The 24903-nt window shown below is 39.5% G+C and overlaps 2 protein-coding genes across 3 annotated transcripts; one reads left to right on the forward strand and one right to left on the reverse strand.

Moving 5' to 3' along the window:
• The first annotated feature begins 1578 nt into the window (after positions 1-1578).
• Positions 1579-5083, forward strand: FNDC11 (fibronectin type III domain containing 11). Of its 2 annotated transcripts, none has more exons than XM_051982977.1 (2): positions 1579-1693; positions 3928-5083. In XM_051982977.1, the coding sequence occupies exon 2, from the start codon at positions 4017-4019 to the stop codon at positions 4980-4982; it is 966 nt and encodes a 321-aa protein (XP_051838937.1). In that variant the 5' UTR covers positions 1579-1693; positions 3928-4016; the 3' UTR covers positions 4983-5083. The 2 variants fall into 2 exon arrangements, with proteins under 2 accessions (XP_051838937.1, XP_051838939.1); XM_051982979.1 differs by having other exon boundaries at positions 3991-5083.
• A 1158-nt stretch (positions 5084-6241) lies between these two features.
• On the reverse strand, positions 6242-9048 carry LOC127552473 (inositol monophosphatase 3-like). Its single transcript, XM_051982980.1, has 5 exons — positions 8276-9048; positions 7679-7841; positions 7330-7425; positions 6992-7153; positions 6242-6688 (listed from the first exon to the last, which is right to left on the reverse strand). The coding sequence occupies exons 1-5, from the start codon at positions 8606-8608 to the stop codon at positions 6411-6413; spliced, it is 1032 nt and encodes a 343-aa protein (XP_051838940.1). The 5' UTR covers positions 8609-9048; the 3' UTR covers positions 6242-6410.
• Positions 9049-24903: the final 15855 nt, after the last annotated feature.

Genomic DNA, 24903 nt, shown 5'->3' on the forward strand with positions numbered 1-24903 from the left:
CCAGTGCTCTCCTCCTGGGTAAAGTTGGGTCACAAATCCTATTTCTGCCACACCTCTTCTGTTCAGTACAGAAAAAGGAGCAGGCTAGTTATCAGGCACCTACGGGCATCCGTCCCCAGAAACAGATGCAAATGAAGGGGAAGCAAGGAGGGTAGCAGACTCTACTACCACCTGGTGGTCCTTGGTGGCATCAACATTCACCAGCTCTCACTGAAAAGAGTTTTGTTCTAATTTATCCCTCAGCCAAGTCCCACTCCCTTCTTTGTATCCTGCCCCTCAAAATGTCCCCTTTCCCAGAAAAAATTTTTTCAATCCCAATTCCTAAGCACTCTGGACCCTAAGGGTGGGTCTGCCTTCTGAAGTGTGTATCCCTCTCCAGAACAAATTCTTCAGATTCCTTGAGTGGCATCTGATATGCCAGTCATGAGACCAGGGAGTATGGTGAAATAGCTACAGGAGAGTCCCTGATTGTGTTTGCACATATATTCATTGTTGTACACCCCTATGTTGCTATCTTTGCTTTTTCTCTGTCCAAACAGCAAAATTAATTCAGTTCATTTAAGAAATATCTCCAGATTCCTAGGCTCATGTATCCAAAGACAGCTGAATAGGGAAAGGGGTCAAGTTGTCAATTATTTATTAAGCACCTACTACATACCAGGCATTGTATCAGGGTCAGCTTAGGAATCGCTAATCAAATTTGCATCTGAGTCTATAACCTTGTCAAGTAACTACCAAGGACTCCCACCATAAAAGATCTGGAGCTTAGTCACCCCCATTTCTTTCCTCCCCCCCTTCTCAACCTGCCCTATCCTTGCCTCAGTTTCAGACCTAATCAAGGGGAGGCGGCTTGATAAGAGTTTCCATTCTGAAGAAAATTGTTTCAAAGAGCGGGGAGGGGAGCAACAAGGTGTATATATAGTGGGAAAAACACGAGTCGTCATCAGAGAGATTATATTTTAATTCTCAGCCCTGCATCTTTGCTTGTCTGACTTTATGAGAGCCAGAATCTCTTATTTTCTCGCGTGTAAAATGAGGTTGAACTAGATTATATACATAAATCCCTCCAACTTTAAATCTTGTCCTACTGGGAAGACGAAGTGACATCTTCCGTTCTACTTCGGCCACTAATAAATGAGCCGGGGGGGAGGAGGGGAAGTTGTTGCCCTGCGGACCTGATGAAATCTCTGGGGTAGCCCAACAGTCCATACTCCAGCGCCCCCTCCCAGATCCCACATTAAACCCAGTTTCAGCCCCTTAAGCCTGTCATTAATTGAATGGTCGAAATCTGCGAAGGGCACCCATGGCAGGGAAAAGCACACCGTCAAAAATCCAGGATGAACCTCACTCTTTTCCGTTCCCAATCATGTCAGCTGCTATCTCTCGTCTCCTTCTTCCGTCCTAAGCTGGGATTGGTCACCAAAGACTCAAAAGTCTTATCTGGCGTTCTAACCCCGTGGCTTTCCGGCCCCAATGGAAGGAGCGATATCAAGATCCAGGTCTCACCTCTCTGTCCCGGAGGTGGGTTGAAAAAGTGAGAAGGTCTCCCTGAAATTCTGGGCGTCACAATGCCCCAGGGTTACCATAGCAACCGCCTCTTTTCTCTGGCCGAGTCCTGGGAGCCTGGGGCGTCTGGCCACACTCCAGCCCTGTGGCTCCGCTCTGCTTCCGAGGCTGCGGCAAGTCCCTAGGGGTACGTGGAGGACCGGGTGTGGGGAGTGGAGCTCGGCTGCTAAAACCCTCGAATCTGGGGGTTGGGGGAGGAACGGGAGCAGCATGGGAAACACTTTGGTTTGGGGGGAATCTGGAGGGTGGAAAAGGGACCGGATGAAGTTGGACTATTGAGGTACCAGTTGTGAAGGGGTCTTCAAGACATCATGGGTCAACAGGATATGCTCCCAGCTCCTTAAGCAGTTCTGAGGTTCGGGTGACTTCTCAGCCAAGCTAAGAAGACCCCCCCCCCATATAACCAAGAATTGGGCTGCCAGCATTTATGGTACTAGGGAGGGGAGCAAAGATTGAGGCAGACTTTCAACAAACGGCTAGCCAAAAGCCAAATTTTATCTTAACTAGTTGCAGAATCTGAATACTGGTTAGGTTTCCCAAGGGCAGAAAAATATACAAATTCCTTCTGCCTTGGAGACTCAGAGTTCTGGTTTCTCACCAAACCCCCAAAATACCCTCCCTGTCCCACTTCTTTCTGGATACCAAATTGGGATAACCCTCAAGATAGCCCGAGTGTGTCCTGTTTCCCAGACAGTCAGGTTAACAGTGTCCTCCCAAGAATCCAAATCACCTCCTGAAGGTCCCAGATTATACATATACCTTTGTAACCCATTCTAAAAATCAGGGATGCTCTGTCCAATATGTTTAGTGGGTATCAATTCTGCTAAGTTCAACTTTTGCAAGATCAGCTTAATCAGAAAAAAAAAAAATAGGGGAGTAGAAAGTGTTGAAGAAAGGATCCATCCATGAACTTGAACTTACTCTTCTAAGCCTTTGGGCTGCAAATTCATGCTTTGTGTTTTTTAACATAGTGTTTATTTACGATGTTTACCCAACCCTGTAGACACCTCCCCCAAACTGCTTATATTGGAAGTAGGCACAAGTAGAGTCATCCACTGGGATGATTCTATAAGCAATTGATGGCCAACAATGGTAACGTTGGAACCTTTTTAGTGATGCATTTTAAACAGCATCAGATTTGGGATTGAACCAGGGGTTGAAGAGTTAGATTCCTCTATCTGCCATTAGCTCCCTTCTTGACTTTTTACAAATCACTTAATCCCATTAGCTGTCGTCCTCTAATTTGTAGCAAGGAAATAATATTTAGCCAAAAGTTTATTTCTGAGGACCTAAAGATTCTATCAAATAGCTCATATTTCTTGAGCTTTTTTCCTATTACAAAGTCCATTCCTAGACTATCTCTTTTTATCCTTACAACAGCCCAATGAGGTAGGTAGTACAAGTATAACTATCCCCATTTTATAGAAGAAGACATGCAGGATCAGACAGTTTAGGTAACAAAGTGACAAAGTCACAAACAGGTGGCAAGTGATGAGAGCAGAATCTGAACCTGTCTTTGAACTCCAAGTCTAGGGTCCTCTCCATTTAGTAAACTGCCTCTCAAAGTATAATGCAAATGTAAGGAGGGATTATTAAAAGAACACCAAAATAAGTCCTAACTCCTGTTGAGCTCAGTTATGTTCCTATTTCCCAGTTTTCAGAAAATCAGCACTTCTGGGGCAGCTAGATGCAGTGGATAGAGCACCATCTTGAAGTCAGGAGGACCTGATTTCAAATTTGGTCTCAGACACTTAATGCTTCCTAGCTGTGTGGCCCTGGGCAAGTCACTTAACCCCAATTGTCTCAGCAAAAATAAAAAAAAAGAAAGAAAATCAGTACTTAGTCACGGCTGGCACTTTCCCACAGAACTCTCCCTCCAGAAAGAACTGGGAAGAGGGTTAGTCAGTTTGGATCATCGAACCAGCATCCAAGGGCTCAGGCCATGCTCGCTCAGTCATTCCTCTTCTCAGAAAAGGCCAGTTGGACAGGTTATCCCTGGCCCACACCCATTGGCCTAGGGGTAAAGTTCCAACATAGATCTAATCTAACCCTTTTGCCCTTTCTCTAGAGAAATAGCCATGGTCTGTGTCTAGCGGGTCTATCAGGGGAAGAGTCCAACAAGATTTGGGAAGGGTATCCCACAGTTCCTGGGGAAATGTCCACTTACCCAGCCTGGTGCAGTGCAAAAAATGACTGGTTTGGAGTCAGAGAACCTAAATTCAAATCTCAGTTCTGTTCACTGACCTCAGGCCACTCATTTAAACTTCCAGGGTCTTATTGTCCTCCTCAGTGTAATGAAGGGGTCAGACTAAACGACCTCTAAGTTCCCTTCCAGCTCTAAATCTATGATCCTACCCTCAGGGGGAGTCTAATCTTGGTGGAGTAGAGTCACTCACCCATCTCCTTCTCAACTATGGTCCTCAGTTCCCTCCTTGCAGAGCCCTGAAAAGATGAGCTTTGGGGCAATGGACCTGGGCCTAAACAGGATGAAACTGGGCAGCCCACAGAGCCTCCAGTCTCTAGAGGAGGAGCAGCAGCCAGAGACTGAGGCCTGGAGGACATACACAGATCGGAGGAACATTCTCCGGGAGTTCCTGACCTCGGACCTGAGCCCCCACCTCCTGAAACGCCACCATGCCCGCATGGAGCTGCTAAAGAAGTGCTCCTACTACATCGAGATCCTCCCAAAGCACCTGGCCCTAGGTGACCAGAACCCCCTGATGCTGCCTAGCACCATGTTCCAGCTTATTGACCCCTGGAAATTCCAGCGCATGAAGAAAGTGGGTACAGCCCAGACCAAGATCCAGCTGCTGCTGCTCAGTGACCTACTGGAACAGCTGGACAGAGGGCGGGCCAAACTGGTGGCCCTCCTGGAATCGCACGACACGCTCCCCTTCCTGTCTTGCTGGGACACAGTGGAGCAGCGGCTGGCAGACTTGTCGGCAGTGATGGACAACTTCCTAGCCATGATGGTGCCAGGCCGTCTGCACATCAAGCACCGCCTGGTGTCAGACATTGGTGCCACCAAGATCCCCCACATACGGCTGATGCTGAGCACCAAGATGCCCGTGATGTTCGACCGCAAGGAATCAGTGGCCCACCACGACTGGGCAAGCCTGCGCTGGTTTGTGACGATCCAGCCAGCCGTGCCGGAGCAATTCGAGCTCCGCTTCAAGCTGCTGGAGCCCCGGAGTCAGCAGGAGCGGGTGCAATGCGGTGTCATCCCGGTGGCCACCTGTACGTTCGACATCCGAAACCTGCTGCCCAGCCGCACCTACAAGTTCACAGTCAAGAGGGCTGAGAGCTACACACTTGTGTATGAGCCGTGGAGGGACAGCCTCACCTTGAAAACCAAGCCAGCACCCCCAGAAGGGGCTCACACCCCAGAGAGCAGGGCCAGCCTGGCCTGCCCCTGACCACAGAGCCTGAGAGACAATTTTCTAATATTTATCCGTTAATAAAAAGGAGTTTAAAAAAGGGCAAAATTAAAAAAAAAACAACTTATTTTTAAAGGTAACAGCAGCCACGCGAGTGTTTTTCTGACTCGGCCAAAGCGATCGCCCCAAGCGGCCTCCATTAGCCCTGAATTCCCACTGCTGCATCCCCAAGGTTCCTCCTTTGTCACAGCATCTCCTCATGTGGGCAGGAAATGTCAGCCACTTCAGATAAGGTCACGTCGATAAAGCTAAAACATGTTTACAGGGAGAGAACCTACAATTAACCAGTTTCAAGTGTCCATTTGAATTGTCTTCCTAACTCTTGAGCACTTTAGGTCCTCTGACATTTCCTCCCACTGAAGGTTCTGAGGGCTTGGAGATGCCCTAGCAATGTTGGGAAAGGAAGAGATGGCCAGCTGGAGACATGCGCAGGTATGGGTAGGAAATGCCTGTGGGGTCCAGGCCCTGGAATCTGACAGAAAAGACTCCTTTCTCCAGGGCTATTCTAAAGCCTAGGTAGAATTCCTACCATGGCCCCACCCAGTATGGCAGCTTCCCCCCAGGTTTCTGGATTTTGAATTATCAGAGGGAATCAGTGTTCTCATATTTAGCCCCCTGGTATTCCTGTGGCCAGTTTCCAATGTCTTCAGTCATCTTCAGGAACCACACCAGGTAGCTCTTGGGATGTGATGGAAAGAGTCTTTAACAAGGAATTAAGAAACAAGATTCTAGTTTAGGATGTTCACTACTTTTCCATGTGATCTTAGATAAATCACTTAATCCCTTTTAAAGTCTAATTTCCCTCATCTGTAAAACAAAGGTAATAGAACTAACCTTTCTAATTCTGAAATCTTAGCATGTTAAAATTCTTTTCTGCTATGACCCTGATTTTATCAATTGGGAAAAATGCTGCCTTATCATGGGAATTGAATTAGAAATGTAGCATTGCAGAGATGTTAAAGATTAAAGATTAAAACTACTAGGTTGCCTCAGGAGTGTCCACTTTTGTCCAGGAAACCTGAAACTCCCTAAATTCTTGTAGTTTGTACAAACTCCCTGAAGCTTTACACCTCCCCGCCAAGTAATTGCCCCTAAATGCTCCTTCTCATGTGACTTTTGTAGATATATTCTCTCCTACAGGGAGTTATTACACTCAGGGAATATATCTGGCCCAGGAAAGTCAGGTCCAGAAGTCATGTCTCCCCACTGTCTATAGCAAAATAAAAACAGCTCAAAGATTTATGGTTTAAAAAAAAATTTATTATAAAATCTTATAAAAGTTTCCCTTCTCCTCAAGAGAAGTTGAACTTTTTTCCTAATTCTGCCCCTGTGTCCTCAGCCCCTGGCTGAGGGTCTAAGGGACAGAGGAATGGGTTGGAGGCAGCAGCATCACAGGATTCCCCATGGTTATTCTTTTCTTACCACCTCCTCCAAACCACTGACTTTCTTCACCAGCTGCAGGTGGTCCAGACCCACACTGGCAATCAGCCCTTCCTTGTTCCCTGGGGAATCCAGGTAATCAATGTCCTTCCCATCCAGGGTGGTCATGTGACCTCCGAGAGCTGAGAGCACAGCATTCCCTGCACAGATGTCCCACTTCTTGATAAAGGTAATGTGGAGGTAGGCATCTGCTTGATCTGGCTGGTCAGCCTTGTTGAGGTTCAAGAGGGATAGCACCTTATACCCTTTGGAAAGCAGAAAGCACTATCTTAGCTGGCCAAAAAGCCATCGTCTTTCTACCCTGCCCAATACTCCCATAATTCCCACAAATCTGGAGCAGGCCATAAGGAGTAATGGGGATGTGCCTCCAAGACAGTGGCCTAGCCTTTTGGACTTGTCTTGGGAGAACAGAACAGAACCAACCCATTTCTCTGCTTCCTGAATCCAAGCTTGCCCATCTCCAACGGTATTACCTCTGCCCTGGCTCCCAGCTTCTACCTGCCCTTAACCAAGGTCCATAGTGTACATTCTGCTATTTTCTCATTTACCTGCTCCCCCAGCAGGGATGATGTTCACGTTGGTCCCAAAAGCTTTCTGGCTAAAGGTGCGCACAGTCCCAGCATGGGATCGGGAAACAATGAGTCGGGGACTTCTTTCATCATATGAGTCCCGGACACTCACATTGGTCCCATGGCCAACCAGTGCCCAAGCTACAAAAAAGGAGGTTGTGAGTGGGTAGGTATCTGACTAGAGAAAATCGGAGGAGCCATAAGGGAAACAGGGTCATAAGGAACCACTTTAGGCTACTATCTAGACTACTCCTTCCAGACTAGGAACAAGCTCCCTTCTTCACTTCCACTACCCCCCTGGGCCCCATGTTCCCTACCTGTGAACCCAGAAAAGGGTTTGTGGATTACTCCAATGACTGGCTTCCCATCCACTGCCACACATACCATTGTGGTCACATAAGACAGGAGACCCTCTAGGAACACAAGGACACAGGTGAGCAGCAAGATTGGGAAATAGCCACAGGGTGGGTGTGGCACAATTTCCATAAGAATCCCACATTAACACTTATTTTGGTCTTGTGTGGGGAGAGCAGGGAAGGGTCCCTTTTGTCACAGTACTCTCTACTGAACTTTAATTCCAAAGAGTTAAAAAGAAATGGGTTCCCAAATCCAACCCCTGATTCCCAGGTTCTCCTTTCCAACATTTCTGATCACTACTCCACAAACCCGTGTACTCCTGTGTAGCATCCAAAGGATCAATCCAGACTGTCACACTCTCCATAGCCACTGTCTGGCCACTTGGGACCATTTCCTGGATTTCCAGTGGAATATTTCCATCCCAAGGCTCTGAAAGGTCCAAGGCAGCTTCATCATGCTCCTCAGAAATTACCTGAGTGGTGAATGAGCTGTTACCCTGAGCTAAAAGCACACAGCCCACCCACCTCCAATACACACACACACACAACATTGGGAAGAGAAGAGGGCTAAGTAGTGGAGAAAGGTATAACTTGGGGTTCAGTCTAAAGACAGATTTCTGATTAAAGATTTCTGGGGAAAGGAGGAACTATTCACTTTGAATCATGCTGGAATATCAGCTAACATTCCCACACAGCGCTAGTCTAAGCTTCAGGGGCCTGAATTCCATTGAGTTCGCTCTTTTGGGGTTTCAATTTCCTCTGTGAGCCCTAAGCCAATCCCAGACATTTTGGGGGAGGACGTGAGACCCTGTACAACAGCCCATTCTGGGATGACCTTAAGAAGTCTGGATCGAGCAGAGCTTCAGCCTCTTCCCCCACCTCCACCCAACCTACCCGTGGTCCTCACCCGAATGCCGGGGAAGGTACTGGCCCACAAGCTGGCCATGCGGCGGTGGGACTGCAGGTCCCCCGCGGTGAGCAGTTCCTCAGCGCCCTCCTGGGTTTGGCCCTTGCTTCTCTGCTGCAAATCCGAGCCGGCTTCATGGACAGCCCTCACCCTCCGGCCCCCCGCTTCGGCTGCAGCCACTGACAGCGCCAGGAGGTCCCGCAAGTCCAGCCGCTGGCCGCCTCCAGTCGCGCCGGGCAGCGATGGTAGCAGCAGGAAGCCACAGGCCGCCAGCAGCAGCAGCAGCAGCAACGCCAAGGCCGGGCGAGGGAGGCGGCGACCCAGGGCAGCCATGAGCTCCACCTCCCGCCGCGTAACAGCAAAGCGGTCCTGGCAGAGCCCCAACCTCTGCAGCTGCAGCCTCCGCAGCCTCGGGCCCAGATTCCAGCGCCTTCCGCCCCCACCCGCGGCCTTCCGCAGAGCGCGATCCGCCCCTTCCACGTTGCTTCTGGCCTCTCTCCCTGACGGTGGGGGTATGGCGCTCTCTGCTCTCCGTCTCCCCTGCACTGGCTGGCTGTTGCGCTCGCGCTTGACCTCGCGAGCTAGGTTTTACTGATGTTTTTGTTTTTCCAGTAAGGGATTTCTTGTAACAAAATTAAAACAATTAAATAAAATTAACACTGAACATGCATTCGACGTTCCACCTCCGATCTCGCTATTAAAAAAAAAAAAATACAGTCTTTTAATGAACAAGTATATTTTCTCTTCATCTCACTCCTAATCCCCATTTTAAAAGAAAAGAAAAAGAAAAACAAATTCCTTGTAATATCTCTATAGTTAAAACAAATTCCCACGTTGAGTGTGTACAAAAATATTTCTATCTCATTCTGTACATTAAATAGGTCTGTGTCAGGAGATAGATTAGTAGGTATGTTCCTTCATGCATGAGCTGAAATACTGAATAGGTGATTGAATCGATCTTAGCTCTGACAGCTTTCAAAATAGTTTGTCTTTACAAAGTTGTTATTATAGAAGTGATTTTCCTGGTTCTGCCCTTTACAGTAAGTCTTGAATAAACTATGCATTCCCTATGGCCCCTAGTCACTTTCCCTGTATCTGTAGCCTTTTCTGTTCTTTTCTGTGTCTCCTACCCTATCTGTCCTCGCTTTGCTAATTAGGTGTCTCTCCTCATTTCTTTCTTCCTGTTTTCCACTGTATTTCTGTCTTAGTCCACTCTGACCCCCCTAAATACACCCCCCTTTTTTTCTTCTCTGTCCTTTCCAGTTTCTTCCTCTGGATGTATCCCTGGTTCTATATCTTTTGCAGTGACTCTGTCTCTATGTGTTTTACTTTCAGTTTCTTGGGGAGCAGCTCAGAGATTCTTCCAGCATGCCTGCCTTTCTTGGAGCCCAAGAGCTGATATAATAAATAGGGTACTGTACCTGAAGACAGAGGCTTACTAAGTTTTGTATTGAGAAGCAATTTCTACCTATTGTCTGTAATTTTTGATTTCTAGGCTAAAGCAGAACAAGTCTACCCTCTCTTTCATATTAAAGTCAAGTCTTGTCTTCTTTAGATTAACTGTCCCCAGCAGCTTACTCATATGTTGCTAGTCTCATATGTTGTCATCCTCAGTACTCTCATCATCTTTGTTGTTCCCCTTTAGAACTATTCTAACTTTTGATGTCTTTTCAAAAATACAGTAGTCAAATGGGCTATAAAATTGTGCTTACCCTTAAACCCAACAGTATTCTTCCCAAGTAAACATCCCAAAGAGATAAAAGAAAAGGAGAAAGGACCCATAGGTACAAAAATATTTATAACAGTTCTTTTTGTTGGCAAAGATTGGAAACTAGCAGTATGTCCATCAGTTGGAGAATGGCTAAACAACTTATGATATATGGTTGTTACAGAAAACTACTGTGCTTTAAGAAATTAACGGGATGGTTTCAAAAAAAATGTGGAAATATCTATGAACTGATACAAAATAAAGTGAGCAAAACCAGAAGAACAATGTACGTGTATATTGTAACAATAATCAACTGTAAAAGACAACACTCATCAATACAATGATGCACAATTCCTAAAGAAGATGAAAAATGTTATTCACTTCTAAATAGAGAACTGATGGAATCTGAATGCATATTGAGGCATATTTTTCCTCTTTATTTTTCTTTCTTTTTTTGGCAACATAGCTAATGTTAAATAATGTTTTGCATGGTATCACATGGTATAATAGGTATCATATTTCTTGCTTTGTCTAGTGATGGGAAAGGATAGAAGGAGGGAAAAAATATGGAACTAAAAGAAAAAAAGTTTTAAAAATAAAAATATAGTGATCAGAATAGAATACAATATTCCAGATCATGTCTCCTCAAAGGAGAGAATAGCAGTTTGGCTTGGTAGGCCTAATAGAACATGCATGCCTATTTCATTTTTTACACACTTACACAAAGAAGATTTCTACCTACAATACTTTGCTAATGTTAATACAGTATAGGGGAAACATACTAGAATGTAGGGGGATTAAGCATGTTAATTTGGGATGAGCAACACCATTTTATCTTAAGCCGGTACCTGGTATGGCTAAATTATTATGTAAACTGTTTTTTTTGTAATAATATAAGGATCTGAGTAGATTAGTTTTAAAATAAAGTGTGTGGTCCCCAAATAGTTGTTATGGATGTGTATATCCCTCCAGATCTGCTAAATAACTGTTAAATGTTTGCTAAAGATATTCGATTTAATTGATAGTTTCCTTTTATCATAAGCTTAGATAATCACAAATAATTCATTTGTAACTTGTAAATACCCATAGTCAAAATCATAAAAACTGATAGGAGACTTCAGATATTAAACTAATTCTGAACTGAGACTAAAACAACTCCTGTATTCCCCACACTTAGAAAGGTGAGCATCCTGTATTTGCTTGAAAGCCATATTGATTGGCAAAGACTTTCCAGATTTCTGCTTCAGATAGAAACATAGAGCCTCTGGCTGAGTAAAGAAGAAACCTAGTCATGAGGATGCTTACTGGAGCATCTAGAAATAAGGGTTGTTACTTGTTCCTAGAGAGTTTGATTTCATATTATTGAATAGTCAATAAAGTTTGATTTCATACATTAATGTGTATAAATTTTATTAGGATACCCTCAGCTCTAATAAGTAGTGGTAAATAGTTTTTATGGGTACATCATGCACCATTACATGGAGGGAAATAGAAGAAAGGTCAACAGTCTCCTTTAATATTCTTCAACCAGTCTTTATGATTTGCATGAACAGACTGAAAGATGCCAAGTGGTAGCAGGAGTCAAAAAGATAGACTTAAAATGCTTAAAGTGGCTAAGTGCCACCTAAATGCCTTAGCAGACTAGGTACAGCTGGCTAGAATCTGTATCACTTAAGCTATCCCTTGGATTTAAGCGTTAAAGTACTAGTACAATTCTTGCCTTAAGAAGTCACATCACAAGTGAAGAGCAGCAGATAGCAAAAGTATGTCTTAGTAAAGAAACTCCATTGTAGTTGAAGATTATTAGGAACAAGCAGGAGCAACTCAGTGGTCATACCTAGAAGAGAGAAGTCCAATAGTATCACCAGAGGTCATCAGTAACTCTTTAATGCCTTGAGATGAAACCCATTGGGTATATTCCCTAGCCATACATTTTCTCTGAATATGTTTCCTATTTGTTAGCATGTGGAGAAATTATATGGATGGGATGATCTTTCTTATCATTTATATTTCTCTACTGTTTAAAGGTCTTTTTCTTTTTTTTTTTTTTTAATTTTTATTTAATGATTACTTTATATTGACAACATTATCCCTTGCACTCGTTTCTTTTCCGATTTTTTTCCCCTCCCTCCCTCCACCCCCTCCCCTAGATGGCAAGCAGTCCTTTATATGTTGGATATGTTGCAGTATATCCTAGATACAATATATGTTTGCAGAACCGAACAGTTCTCTTGTTGCATAGGGAGAATTGGATTCAGAAGGTATAAATAACCCGGGAAGAAAAACAAAAATGCAGATAGTTCACATTCGTTTCCCAGTGTTCTTTCTTTGGGTGTAGCTGCTTTTGTCCGTCATTTATCAATTGAAACTTAGGTCTCTTTGTCAAAGAAATCCACTTCCATCAAAATATGTCCTCATACAATATCATTGTCGAAGTGTATAATGATCTCCTGGTTCTGCTCATTTCATTTAGCATCAGTTCATATAAGTCTCGCCAGTCCTCTCTGTATTCATCCTGCTGGTCATTTCTTACAGAACAATAATATTCCATAACATTCATATTACCACAATTTACCCAGCCATTTAAAGGTCTTTTTCTTTTGAATTAATGTGTTCACAATTGACTAGGAAAAGGAAACATATCAGAGGGAAGTTGTGAACTCTAAAGTTGAATACATGTTGACCCATGAGGATCCTAAAGCCTATGAAAATTTTCTAGGGGCCCACATGTAAGAATATATCAGGTGCTATGTAGTCTATGATTGCATTCTGTTTTTTACCTGCCCTTTACACAATTGACTTATATTGAATTTGAAATACTTTGAAATTTCAAGCAAATTTTCATTTATAGTTATTAAAATATTTTGTTTTTAAAGCACCATAATTTCCAAATATATCCCTTCACTTCCTTTCTCCATTGAATAACCTTTGAAAAGCATTTATTTTTATTTTTTCTATTTTAAAAGAGTGATAGAATTTATTTTTTCCAATATATGCATACATATTTATACAATTATCTTGCTGCTCAAGAAAAATCAGATCAAACAGGAAAAAATGAGAAAGAAAATAAAATGTAAGCAAACAAAAAGAGTGAAAATGCCATGTTGTTACACTCCTCTCTTTGTGTGTAGATGGCTCCCTTCATCACAAAATCTCTGGAACTGATCTGAATCATCTCACTGTTGTGAAGAGTCATGTCCATCAGAACTGATCATTGTACATTCTTGTTGCCGTATACAATGATCTCCTAGTTCTGCTCATTTCATTTAGCTTAGCATCAGTTCATGTAAGTCTCTCCAGGCCTTTCTGAAATCATCTTGCTGATTGTTTCTTATAGAGCAATAATATTCTATAACATTCATATACCATAACTTATACAGTCATTCTCCAACTGATGGGCATCCATTCAGTTTCCAGTTTCTAGCCCCTACAAAAAGGGTTGCCACAAACATTTTTGCACATGTGGGTCCTTTTCCCTCCTATAAGATCTCTTTGGGATATAAGCCCAGTAGAAACACTGCTGGGTCAAAGGGTATGCATAGTTTAATAGCCCTTTGGGTATAGTTCCAAATTGCTCTTAAGAATGGTTGGATCCTTTCACAATTCCACCAAAAATGTATTAGTGTCTCAGTTTTCCCACATTCATCATTGTTTTCCTGTCAGCTTAGCCAATCTAAGAGGTGTAATGGTATCTCAGAGTTGTCTTCATTTGCATTTCTCTGACCAATAATGATTTAAAGCACCTTTTCATATGACTAGAAATGGTTTCAATTTCATCTGAAAATTATTCATATTCTTTGACCATTTATCAATTGGAGAATGGCTTGAATTCTTATAAATTTGAGTCAATTCTCTATATATTTTAGAAATGAGACCTTTATCAGAACTCCGAAATTACCTGAAATGTAAAAATGTTTTCCCAATTTAATACTTTCTTTCTAATCTTGTCTACATTAAGAAAACTATTTTTTAATCTTTTTTTTTTTTTTTTTTTTTTTTTTTTTTGATGAGGCAACTGGGGTTAAGTAACTTGCCCAGGGTCACACAGATAGAAAGTATTAAGTGTCTGAGACCAGATTTGAATTCAGGGCTGGTGCTCTATCTACCATCCCACCTAGCTGCCCCAGGAAAACCATTTTTAAAAAAGAGAAATTCAGTAAATAAATTGAGGCAGACTATATTGAATATATGTATGTGTGCATGAGTAAAATATTTTACACCTATAGTCTCACAATTTATGTGAACCTTTTCATGTTTTTCTGAATTCTTTGTATTCATTGTTTCTTACAGTATAGTAATATTTCATTTTATTCATGTATTACGATTTGTTTAGTCATTCCACAATAAATGGGCAGCTACTTTGTTTTTAGTTCTTCACTACTACAAAATACTATCATGAATATTCTGGCATATATAGGACCCTGTCAAAATAGCAGAATTCCATTTTCCCAGCTTTTTTTACTCTCAAGAAAAAATACTTTCAATGAGCAGAAAACTAATTTGTATTAAGAAATTACTTGATAGAATCAGACACAGTCTACAGGACTATAGAGATTTTACTCATAGTAAATAAAACTAGCCCAAGTCTTTCATTTACATTCGATTCTGCTACATGACATGCATGTAGAAACAGCTTATGTCACTTTCCAAATAGTATGACTTGAGAACCATAATCATACCAAAGTTTCTCTCCCCCAAACTGTCAATCTGTAAATATTTATGCTATATCTTTCCTTTATTAGTTATTGTTAATGTCCGAGAATTATATTGTTTATTGTTTTTCTGTTGATCAGGTCACTGTTACAAAATGAATTTCCTGTTATTTTCTCTATTATTATTGCACTCAAGTTATATATTATACTCAAGTATTTTCAAAAAAAATTATGTAGCAAATTGAAAAAATTAATTCATTAAAAAAATTTACTTGCAATGAAATCCTAAACAGGGACATGATTTTTCTCAATAACTGCTTTAGCTCTATCCCAGAAATTTTGATTTCTCCTTAGCCCTAGTCATTATTTCTCATCCTAGAATTTCCCTCAAAGCCAAGGGTTTCCTCACCATGGAACATTCTATAGCCTTCTCAACCTAGAATATCCTTCAATAATACTTTCTTTTCCCATTTGTGAATTTCTCCTGGGCCTTCATGCAGGTACCTAAGTTGGCTTTCAGTTCCCCCTCCCAATCCTGTTGTTGGTTTCCAAGCTTCCTAACCATGTTCACTTAATAGACATCTCCATCCAACCACTCCCCCGCTCCCCTCCCCCTCCACTCCCTGACTTCCTCATTTCCCCCTCCCCGCCAGCCTTTTACCTCTCTTTTGTGTATTGTCTTCCTCCTACCCCTCCAATTAAAATGTCAGCTCCTTGAGGATAAATATAATCTTTCTTTTTGATGGAATTTATATTTTTAGATGAAATGTAAAGGTTGAACCAGATTGTAAGGAGTTAAGAGAATGAAATAAGAGTGGGAGCAACATTGTAGATGACTTTTCAGAGTTTACTTACTACAAAGAAGAAGAGATATAGGACAATAGTCAGCAGGGACAGAAAGATCACTGTTGGATTTTTTTTTCCAGAATGGGGAAAACATAAGTACTTTTGTGGGCAGTAGAAAATGAGCCATTATACAGATAAAGATTGAAAATAAGTAAAAATGGAATAATAGAGGTGGCAATCTGTAGGGGAAAACGTACAAGTAGAAAAGTTAACCTTGATAAGGAATTAGATCACTTCATCATGTAAGACAGAAGTGAAGAAAGAGATAGTGGCAGAAGGCATCTGAGTAATAGGAGATGAAGGAGAGAGGATAAAGAGGAAGCTCACATCAAAAAGTCTTTTGTTTTGGGGGTGGGGTTTGAGGAAGAGCCATGGAAGGTTTGAGGAGGAATGAAAAAGTGTGGAAGAAATGCCATGATATTGTCTCCATCCTGTTTCAGTATCACATATGTGGGAATGAAGGTAGGATTATGTGGAAGTGAGTCAAGGCTGACGCTTAGCTGATTGTAATTGGTGATATCATAAGAAGGCTCAAGAGAAAAGGAGAATATAGTTGAATTGTTTCACAAAGGGGTCAAAATGGCAAGAACGCGGAAGAGAAGCTACTGCAGCAGAGATAGATTAGAAGAGGTCAAGGTTACAGAGTAGACAATTGGTAAGGTTTTGTAAGGGAAGGCAGAGGAAGAGATTAAATGCCAACAAATTGTAGCCAAATAAGAGGACTTTGGAATTCTTAAAAATGAATCTGGTACATTTGTGGGTGAGCAGAAGATCAAGAGTAATTTTAATTTGTGATTGAGGTGGGGTGGAGGAGTAACTCATGAAAAGAGAGCAGGTTGAAGAAGTAAGTAGTAAGAATATATCAGCAATTCAATGTTGAAATCCCCTAGTACGAAGGCAAGTGGGTCAAAGAGTATATATTATAGAAACAATAGAAAATTTCATCAGAGAAAATGACAACAATGAGATAACATTGTCAGGAGGTACTGGAGAAGGGAATGGTAAACCACGCCTGCATTATCTTTGCCAAAAACCCCATGAATAGTATAGCTTTCATGGTCACAGAGTCAGACATGACTGAACAACGACAAAGCAAGAATGCTCATTATGACCACTAGTATTTAACATAAAGCTAGAAATTCTAACTATAGAAATGAGACACACACATATACATACACACCTCCCCCCCCCAAAAAAAAAAGAAAAGAAAATGAGAAAATAAGCACAGGCAAGAGAAAACAAAATTATCAGTTTTTGAAAATGATATCATAGTGTACTTAGATAAACCTAAAAAATCAATTAACATTCTAAATCATAATATGAACAACATTTCAGGATATAACAAACACATAAATAATCAATATTACTATATACACAACAATTACTCTGAGCAAGTCACTTTATCTAATTATTTAATTACTTTGCAAAAAAAATTTTTTAAATATATAAGCAACAAACAAAACCCAGGAGTAAAAACCAAAAGAGGAAATTTCATTCAAAATGACTAGAGAGCTATGAAATATTTGGGCATATATCTACCAAGATTCAGCCAGTGACTATATGAATCTAACTATAAACTATTCTCTGCGGAAATAAAGACAGACCAAAATAATTAGAGAAATTGTTCATGGTAGCAATTGTGCACGTTAGGTCAAGACAATACAATAAAAATTATAACAAGATCTAAATGAATTTACTTATTTAGTGCTATACTGATAAAACTCCCAAAGGAATATTTGTAGAGCTAAAATAACAAAATAATACAAAGAATTACCAAGGATAAGAAAGGGAGGGATGGAGGGGAGTAGTAAAGAACAGGGTCTTTCTATACTAGATCTTAAAATGGTATTATAAAGTAGTATTTATTAAAATGAATTGATTTCATTTTACGACAGAGACAAGACAGAGAGACAAAAAGAGACAGATATAGACAGAGACAGAGAGACAGAGAGACCAGTAAAACAGATTGGATACACAACATACAGAAAAAAACACAGTACCATAATATTTAATAAGTTCAAAGACTCTAGTTACTCATATAATTTCTCATTCAATAGAACCTAGTTAGAAAAGTGAGCAGAATATTCAAAAATATTAGATCTAGACCAGAATCCCAGAAGTTACATCAAGATAAGCTCCAAATTGATACATGAATGAGTGAGTAAATGAATGAATATGAAAAGAATCTACATATATACAAAAATATTCATAGTAGCTTTTTCATGGTATCCCCAAATTGAAAACTGAGGGAGTATCCTCTATTGGATAATAACTACATTATCTATAAGAGTGTAATGGAATTTTCCCATAATTTTTCCCATAATAAATTATGAAGTGAACAGTTTCAGAAAAAATAGGAAAGAACAGTATGAACTGATGCAAAGTGAAGTGAACAGAAATAAGAATTTATATAATGACAACATTTTAGAGAAAAAAACTTTAAAAGACTCTAGTATATTGATGAACAAAATAAAAAACAGAATTGCTAAAGACTGAAGATGAAAGATATTGCCCAATTCTTGGCAGAGACGATGAATTTAAAATGTAGAGATATATAGTTTTCAGATAAAGCTAATGGGGGAATTAATTGTGACAGATTATGTAACTATATATTAAGACCTTCATTTGATGGCACTTTAAAGATTAGCTTAAGTGAGGAGAAGAAGGAGGAGGAACATTAACTTTAAAAATGCTTATTATTGAAAAAATAAAAATAATAAATTATTTTAAAAGAAAAAATATAAGACTATTGGACTGTCTCCAGTCCTAGAGCGCCTTTCTCATTGTTCAGGATTTTCCTTCATCTAAAAAAAAAAGTTTTACTTGTTGAGGATGTCATTGTGTGGCTAAAAAGGAAGCAGAATAGACATCTTGAATCTCTTCTTCACCTATTCTTCACCAAGGGAGATTTTAATTTTTAGCTGGAAAGGAAGCCAGGGATTGGAATCTGTAGTAGTTATTCTGTTTTCTCCAAAAAGAGATGATATAGGGTCTAGAATTATATCTATCTGATCCCTTAACTATAACTAATTGAGGAAATTAGGTTTTCAGATTCAAGGTTACTTCTGATCACTATTTCTTTAACAATGATGAAATAAAGGCAGGAATTCCTCCAAATTGCTCCAAATTCACAAATTTTAGAGCAACAAAACATCCAAAAAGATGGAGTAGAACATTTTCAAGCCAAAGATCATGTAGACGATCAGCAGGAAAGGTCTATGGCACCAGGATAGGAGTTCAGCATATAGCTGTGGCCTGGTCCCTCAGTCCTAGTCCCTGCTTCATTCAGCCCTAGCCCCAGCCTTCAACCATGGCCTCACACCAGGAAAGCAGGAACTTGCCTAGGGACCTCTGAATCATCAGCAATACGGGTGGCTTTCAGACCTCTCAGCCCAGAGACACCAAAGAGAATATGGAAGGTCAGCAGAAAAGGTTCATGGAACCTGGACAGTAGCTCACAATGCCAGGGCAGGCCAGGTCACAGCCCCAGCCCCAGCAAGGCAAGACTTCTGAATCAGCAGCAGCACTGACTGTTTCTAGACCTCTCAGCCAAGAGATACCAGAGATGACCTGAAAAGTCAACAGCAAAGGTTTGTCAGTAGGAGGAAAGGACCTTGAGAAATCAGCAAACCAAAAGTGAACATGGGTAGTGGTGGCAATAGCAGTTTCTGGAGGCCTCAGATCATAGGAGGTCTCTTAAGAAAGACTATTGCTGTAGCACAGTAGATTTTACAGCCTATAGTGAGGCAGAGATACTCCTAACAGTTCCAGGTCAGAAAAGAGTGCTTGTGGTCAAGTCTCTAGAAGGATCTGTGAAAATCGATGCACAAAACTACTGAAGCTTTGGACAATGCACCTTCCAGCCTGGAAACAGAGCCCTACTTTAACAAAGAATTAAAATCTGAGTTATATGCAATGAAAATGAACAGACAACAAAAATTTCTGACTATAGAAAGCTACTATGGGGACAAGGAAGATCAAAATAGAAGAAAATAATAAAATCAAAGTTTCTACATCCAAAACCTCCAAAAAAAAGTAAGAATTGGTCTCAGGCTATAGAAGAGCTCAAAATGGATTTTGAAAATCAAATGAGAGAAAGAAAAAAATAGGAAGAGAACTGAAAATGCTGCAAAAGAAAATTTAGAAAACTAATGAAAAGAAGAATGCCTTAATAAGCAAAATTGGCCAAATGAGAAAGGATGTACAAAAATTCATTGAGGAAAATAATTCCTTATATATTAGAATTGAGCAAATGAAAACTAATGACATTATAAGAAATCAAGATAAAATAAAACAAAATCAAAAAAATGAAAAAGTATGGGAGAAATATGAAATCTCTCATTGGAAAAACAACTGACCTGAAAAATAGATTGAAGAGAGATAATTTTAAAATTATTGATCTACCTACCTTTCAAAAAAAAAAAAAAAAAGAACATGGATATCATCTTTCAAGAAATTATCAAGGAAAATTGTCTTAATATTCTAGAACCAGAGAATAAAATAGAAATTGAAAAAATTCACCAATCACCTCCTAGAAGAGATTCCCAAATGAAAACTTCCAGGAATATTATAGCCAGATTCCAGAACTCCTAGGTCAAGAAGAAAATATCACAAGTATCCAGAAGAAACAATTCACGCAGAGTAGGGCTATAGTCAAGATAACACAAGATATAGCAGCTTCTACATTAAAGGACCAGAAGACTTAGAATATGATATTCTAAAGAGCAATGGAACTGGGATTACAATCAAGAATCATCTTCCCAGCAAAAGTGAATATAATTATTCAGAGGGAAAGGTGGACATTCAATGAAATAGAGCATTTTCAAGCATTCTTGATGAAAAGACCTTAACTGAATAGAAAATTTGATTTTCAAATCAGGACTCGGGAGAAGCATAAGGAGGTGATTAGGAAAAGAATATCATAAGAGACTTAATAAGACTTAATTTGTTTACATTACTACATAGGAAGATATACTTGTAACTCATTAGAACTTTCTCATTATTAGAATCCATCAGTTAGCAGGAGTATATATAGACAGAAGGGATAGCTATGAATTGAATATGAAGGGAAAATTATCTTTTAAAAAATAAAATTAATTAATTAATTAATTGAATAGCTAGTTAGTGTAGTGGCTAGAGCATCAGCCCTGAAGTCAGGAGGACCTGAGTTCAAATCTGACCTCAGACACTTAACACTTCCTAGTTATGTGACCCTGGGCAAGTCACTTAACACCAATTGCTTCAGCAAAAATTAATTAAATTAAATTAATTTTCAGATGAAGAAATTAAAACTTTTTCTAGTTTTATGAAAAAAAAATATTCTAAATCTCTATTGAGCAGAAAAATGCAAATTAAGACAACTCTGAGGTACCACCACACACCTCTCAGATTGACTAAGATGACAAGAAAAGATAATGATGAATGTTGGAGGGGATGTGAGAAAACTGGGACAGTAACACATTGTTGGTGGAATTGTGAATGAATCCAACCCTCCTGGAGAGCAATTTGGAACTATGCCCAAAGGGCTATAAAATTGTGCATATGCTTTGATACAGCAGTGTCTCTACTGGGTCTGTATCCTAAAGAGATCATAAAAAAGGGGGAAAGACCTACATGTGCAAAACTGTTTGTAGCAGCCTTTTTTTGTAGTGCAAGGAACTAATTGGAAACTGAATGGGCCCGTAAATTGAAGATTGGCTGAATAAGTTGTAAAATATGAATATTATGGAATATTATTGTTCTATAAGAAACAACTTGCAAGATAATTTCAGAAAGGTTTGTAGAGTCTTTCATGAAGTGATACTATGTGAAATGAGTAGAACCAAGAGAACATTGTACACAGTAACAACAAGATTATGTAATGATCAATTCTGATGGATTTGGCTCTTTTCAATAATGAGGTGATCACAATGGATTTGTGATGGGGAGAGCCATCTGCACTCAGAGAGAGGACTGTGGGGACTGAGTGTATTTTCACTTTTTGTTGTTTGTTTTTTGTTTTCTTTTTCATTTTTTTCCTTTTTGATCTGATTTTTCTTGTGTAGCATGATAAATGTGGAAATATATATAGAAGAATTGCACATTTAACACATTGAATTACTGTCTAAGGGAGAGGGTGGGAGAAAGGGAAGTAGAAAAAAAATTTGGAATGCAAGATTTTACAAGGGTGAATGTTGAAAACTAACTATGCATATATTTTGAAAAGTAAAAGTTTAAAAAGTAAAATTAAATAAATTTAAGGGGTGAGAGAGGAATGTACTAGGGACAAAGGAAGAAGTATAAATTAACTACCATAAAAAGAGTAAGAAAGTGTTTGCCTTCTCAGTGAGGAGGGTAAGGAGGAAAGAAAGGAGAGAATTTGAAATGCAAAAGCTTTTAAAATGAGTATTAAAAATCATTTACAAGTAACTGGGGAAAATAAATACTAAATAAATTTATTTTTTAAAAAAGAAAAAATCATAAAATCCAAGCACTGTCTTAGGCTTGAAATATCTCATTAAAAAATTATGAAATGATAGTAACTTGAGATCCACTGTCCAGGAAAGCATTGAAGGCCATATTCTTAATTTTTTACTTCACTCTTGGATAAAATGCTATGAACTCAGGTAGTATAGACCCATAATGAACTCATGATGAATTCAAGTGTGACTATCTTTGGTATCCAGAATGACCTCCTTCCCCTAGTTTCCCAAAGTTCTATCAAATGATTTTAACTTTTTCATGACAAATGCCATGTTGTCTTTATTAATATAAGTATGGCCACCCAATCCACAATTATAACAAAAGGTGGATATGATTTTTACCTGATGGAGGTATTCTTATGTCAGGTTTTCATACATCCATTTCTTTGGTCCTCTACCTCTCCAAGGAGAAGAGGATTACACAATGCCATCTTATGCCTGATTATCTCAAATTCTGTAACTGCAGTTCAGTATTAGTGGTGCTGTTGTCCTGCATTGCTTGTATGGCCCACTTGAGAAGGCCTGGAAACTTCCAAGGTCAAGTCGCATGGATTATATTGATTCTTGAAGCTCAAGTGTATCTGTCTTACCTCAGCCATTGTTAGCAATGGTTTCTGTGCCTGCATAGATCTGATGACATCAGATGCATGAGGGTCATGTACCAAGTCCTTGAACAATTTCTCCAAGTGTAATTTTTCCTGCATTCTCAGGATTCACAGAGTTTATCTGTGTCAGTCTCTGCATACATTGCTCCATCTGAGGAGGAATTCAATAGGCTTTTCTCCTTTGTGCTGCACAATACTGGAAGCAACATTATCATAGGGATGTTCTGATTTATACCTCTCCCCCAAACATCTCACTAAAGTTTGTATATATTGATGCTGGATAATGTTTGTTCTTTCTGCTTTTGTAACAGTGCCCTTTAAGCTATCTGTTGATCTCATCACTTAGGCTCAGGTGCCTTCAAGTGTGTCTCAGGCCTGTCCAATCACATTCTCACAGAACTATTCTGGGGGACATGGTTCATGTCTAGAGAAAAGCAACAATTTGGGTGCTTTGGTATCTGTTTGCCATAGAAGATGCAGCATCCCCCATACTCATAGGTAAAAAGAAGTTTCTTAATTTAATGGTGACATTTAGTCTCTCTTTAGGAATGTCTCCTTAGAAAGGACTCCTACCTCTTTAAATAATTCCTCATTCTTAGAGGATGGAGAAATCTGAAATTCCGAGGAATAACTTCTGAATTTCTCAGGCATCTCTGCATGGTCAAAATTCTCAGGAAAGATTTAAAAAATTTCTTGAGTTGCCTCACTTGTCTTAACATCGGTGCCTGAGATTAATTTGATATTATATCTTTTTTATTCTTTTGCAATTGATTACATTCTCTACCAACTACAGACATTTTGTGTAACTGCTTAAGTCATGTTCCTTTGTCTCTGAGTTAAGTTTAGACATTCATAGGTTCAGATGTCTTCCTCTCTAAGTTTTAAAATTCCATTTCCCAATAAATCACTTTAATTCAAAGAAATCTGTTATCCCTATGCCACTGGCTGTCTTTGATTAATTAGAGGAAATCTGTTCTCTACCTAGCATTAGTTATTCTTGCAGCTGTACTAAATCAGTGAAAATTTCCTAGTGATAAGATGAAGGGAAAAGTTGCTAGTCCCACATTCCCATTTTCCAACCAATCCTATTGATGCTTCTGACTTTATAAACAATTGCATTGTTTTCCTCATATGTGATATTATAGGATTTGTAATCAATCGTATTGTTTTCCCCATCTAAGATGTAGCCTTCTATGATTTGGGTTTTGGGGGGATGTTCTTCCTTTTGTCCATAAAAATAATGTCAATCTTTATTCAGGGTCTTTTGGCTTGCTGAGGAGCTACCTTGTACATTGTACACAAATTTCTGTACTAATCATTCCCTTCAGTTGTAAAGAAGATATATTTCACCATCTGGTTTAGAGTGACTTGCTTTTAGCAATCTTTTCATTTACATTTTTGTAACTATCATGTATGGTATTCTTTTTGTCTTGCTTATTTTATTCTACAGCAATTCATACATATGTACACTGTATCTTTAAGGCCCTTTGCATATGGAGCAATTCATCATAAAAGAGAGAAAAAAAGGAGGAGGAGTGTAAAGGAAAAGATTCATGTTAATTTTCAAAGTATATGGTATTTGTTGTTCATTTTTCAGTCGTGTCCAACTCTTCATGACCCAGGTAGGGACTTTCTTGGCAAAAATACCAAAATGATTTCCATTACTTTCTCCCATTCATTTTATAGATGAGGAAATTAAGGAAAATAGAGTTTAGTGACTTACTAAGTCTAGTAAGTGTCTGAGGCCAGACAAACTCAGTAGGATGAGTTTTTTCTGACTCCAGGCCAAGTACTCTATCTACTGTGCCACTTAGATTCCCTTATTATGAATGGATATTTTGATACCTAGTATAAGTAGAAAAATTATTTTTGTATATAAACCTACAATATATTCATATGAGATTTTGGAAAGAAATGACCTGTGATGTCAAATTGAGGATTTGGATCTCTTTGTTAACAGTATAGAATGGTGCTTAGATTGTGTGGGAATAATATAATGTCCAAAAGAGGCAGGAAAAGATCCTTTATTTCTTCAAAAGTAGAGAAAAGTTTCATGGCATTAAAGTGACAAACTACCTTCTTGGAGACTTCAGAAGTGAAGTATGAGAGTAATCTCATCCAAGATGCATATAAGTTTTTAACTGCTAAAGCAGATAAAACTAAGTCAAGTCACACAAACATTTGGATACAGAGATGTAATTTTAAAAGAATTGATTATTATATAGAGAAAATTTTATGAGTCACAACTTTTAGGGTCAAAATGAGTCACAGATAATAAAGGGGTTCTAATTTAAGCCATTGAAGACAAGAACAGAAGAACAAGACAAAAAAGTAGCAGCAAAAGAAGTGGAGAAGT

Source organism: Antechinus flavipes, chromosome 2, assembly GCF_016432865.1.
Source record: "Antechinus flavipes isolate AdamAnt ecotype Samford, QLD, Australia chromosome 2, AdamAnt_v2, whole genome shotgun sequence".
In the NCBI taxonomy this organism is placed as follows: domain Eukaryota; kingdom Metazoa; phylum Chordata; class Mammalia; order Dasyuromorphia; family Dasyuridae; genus Antechinus; species Antechinus flavipes.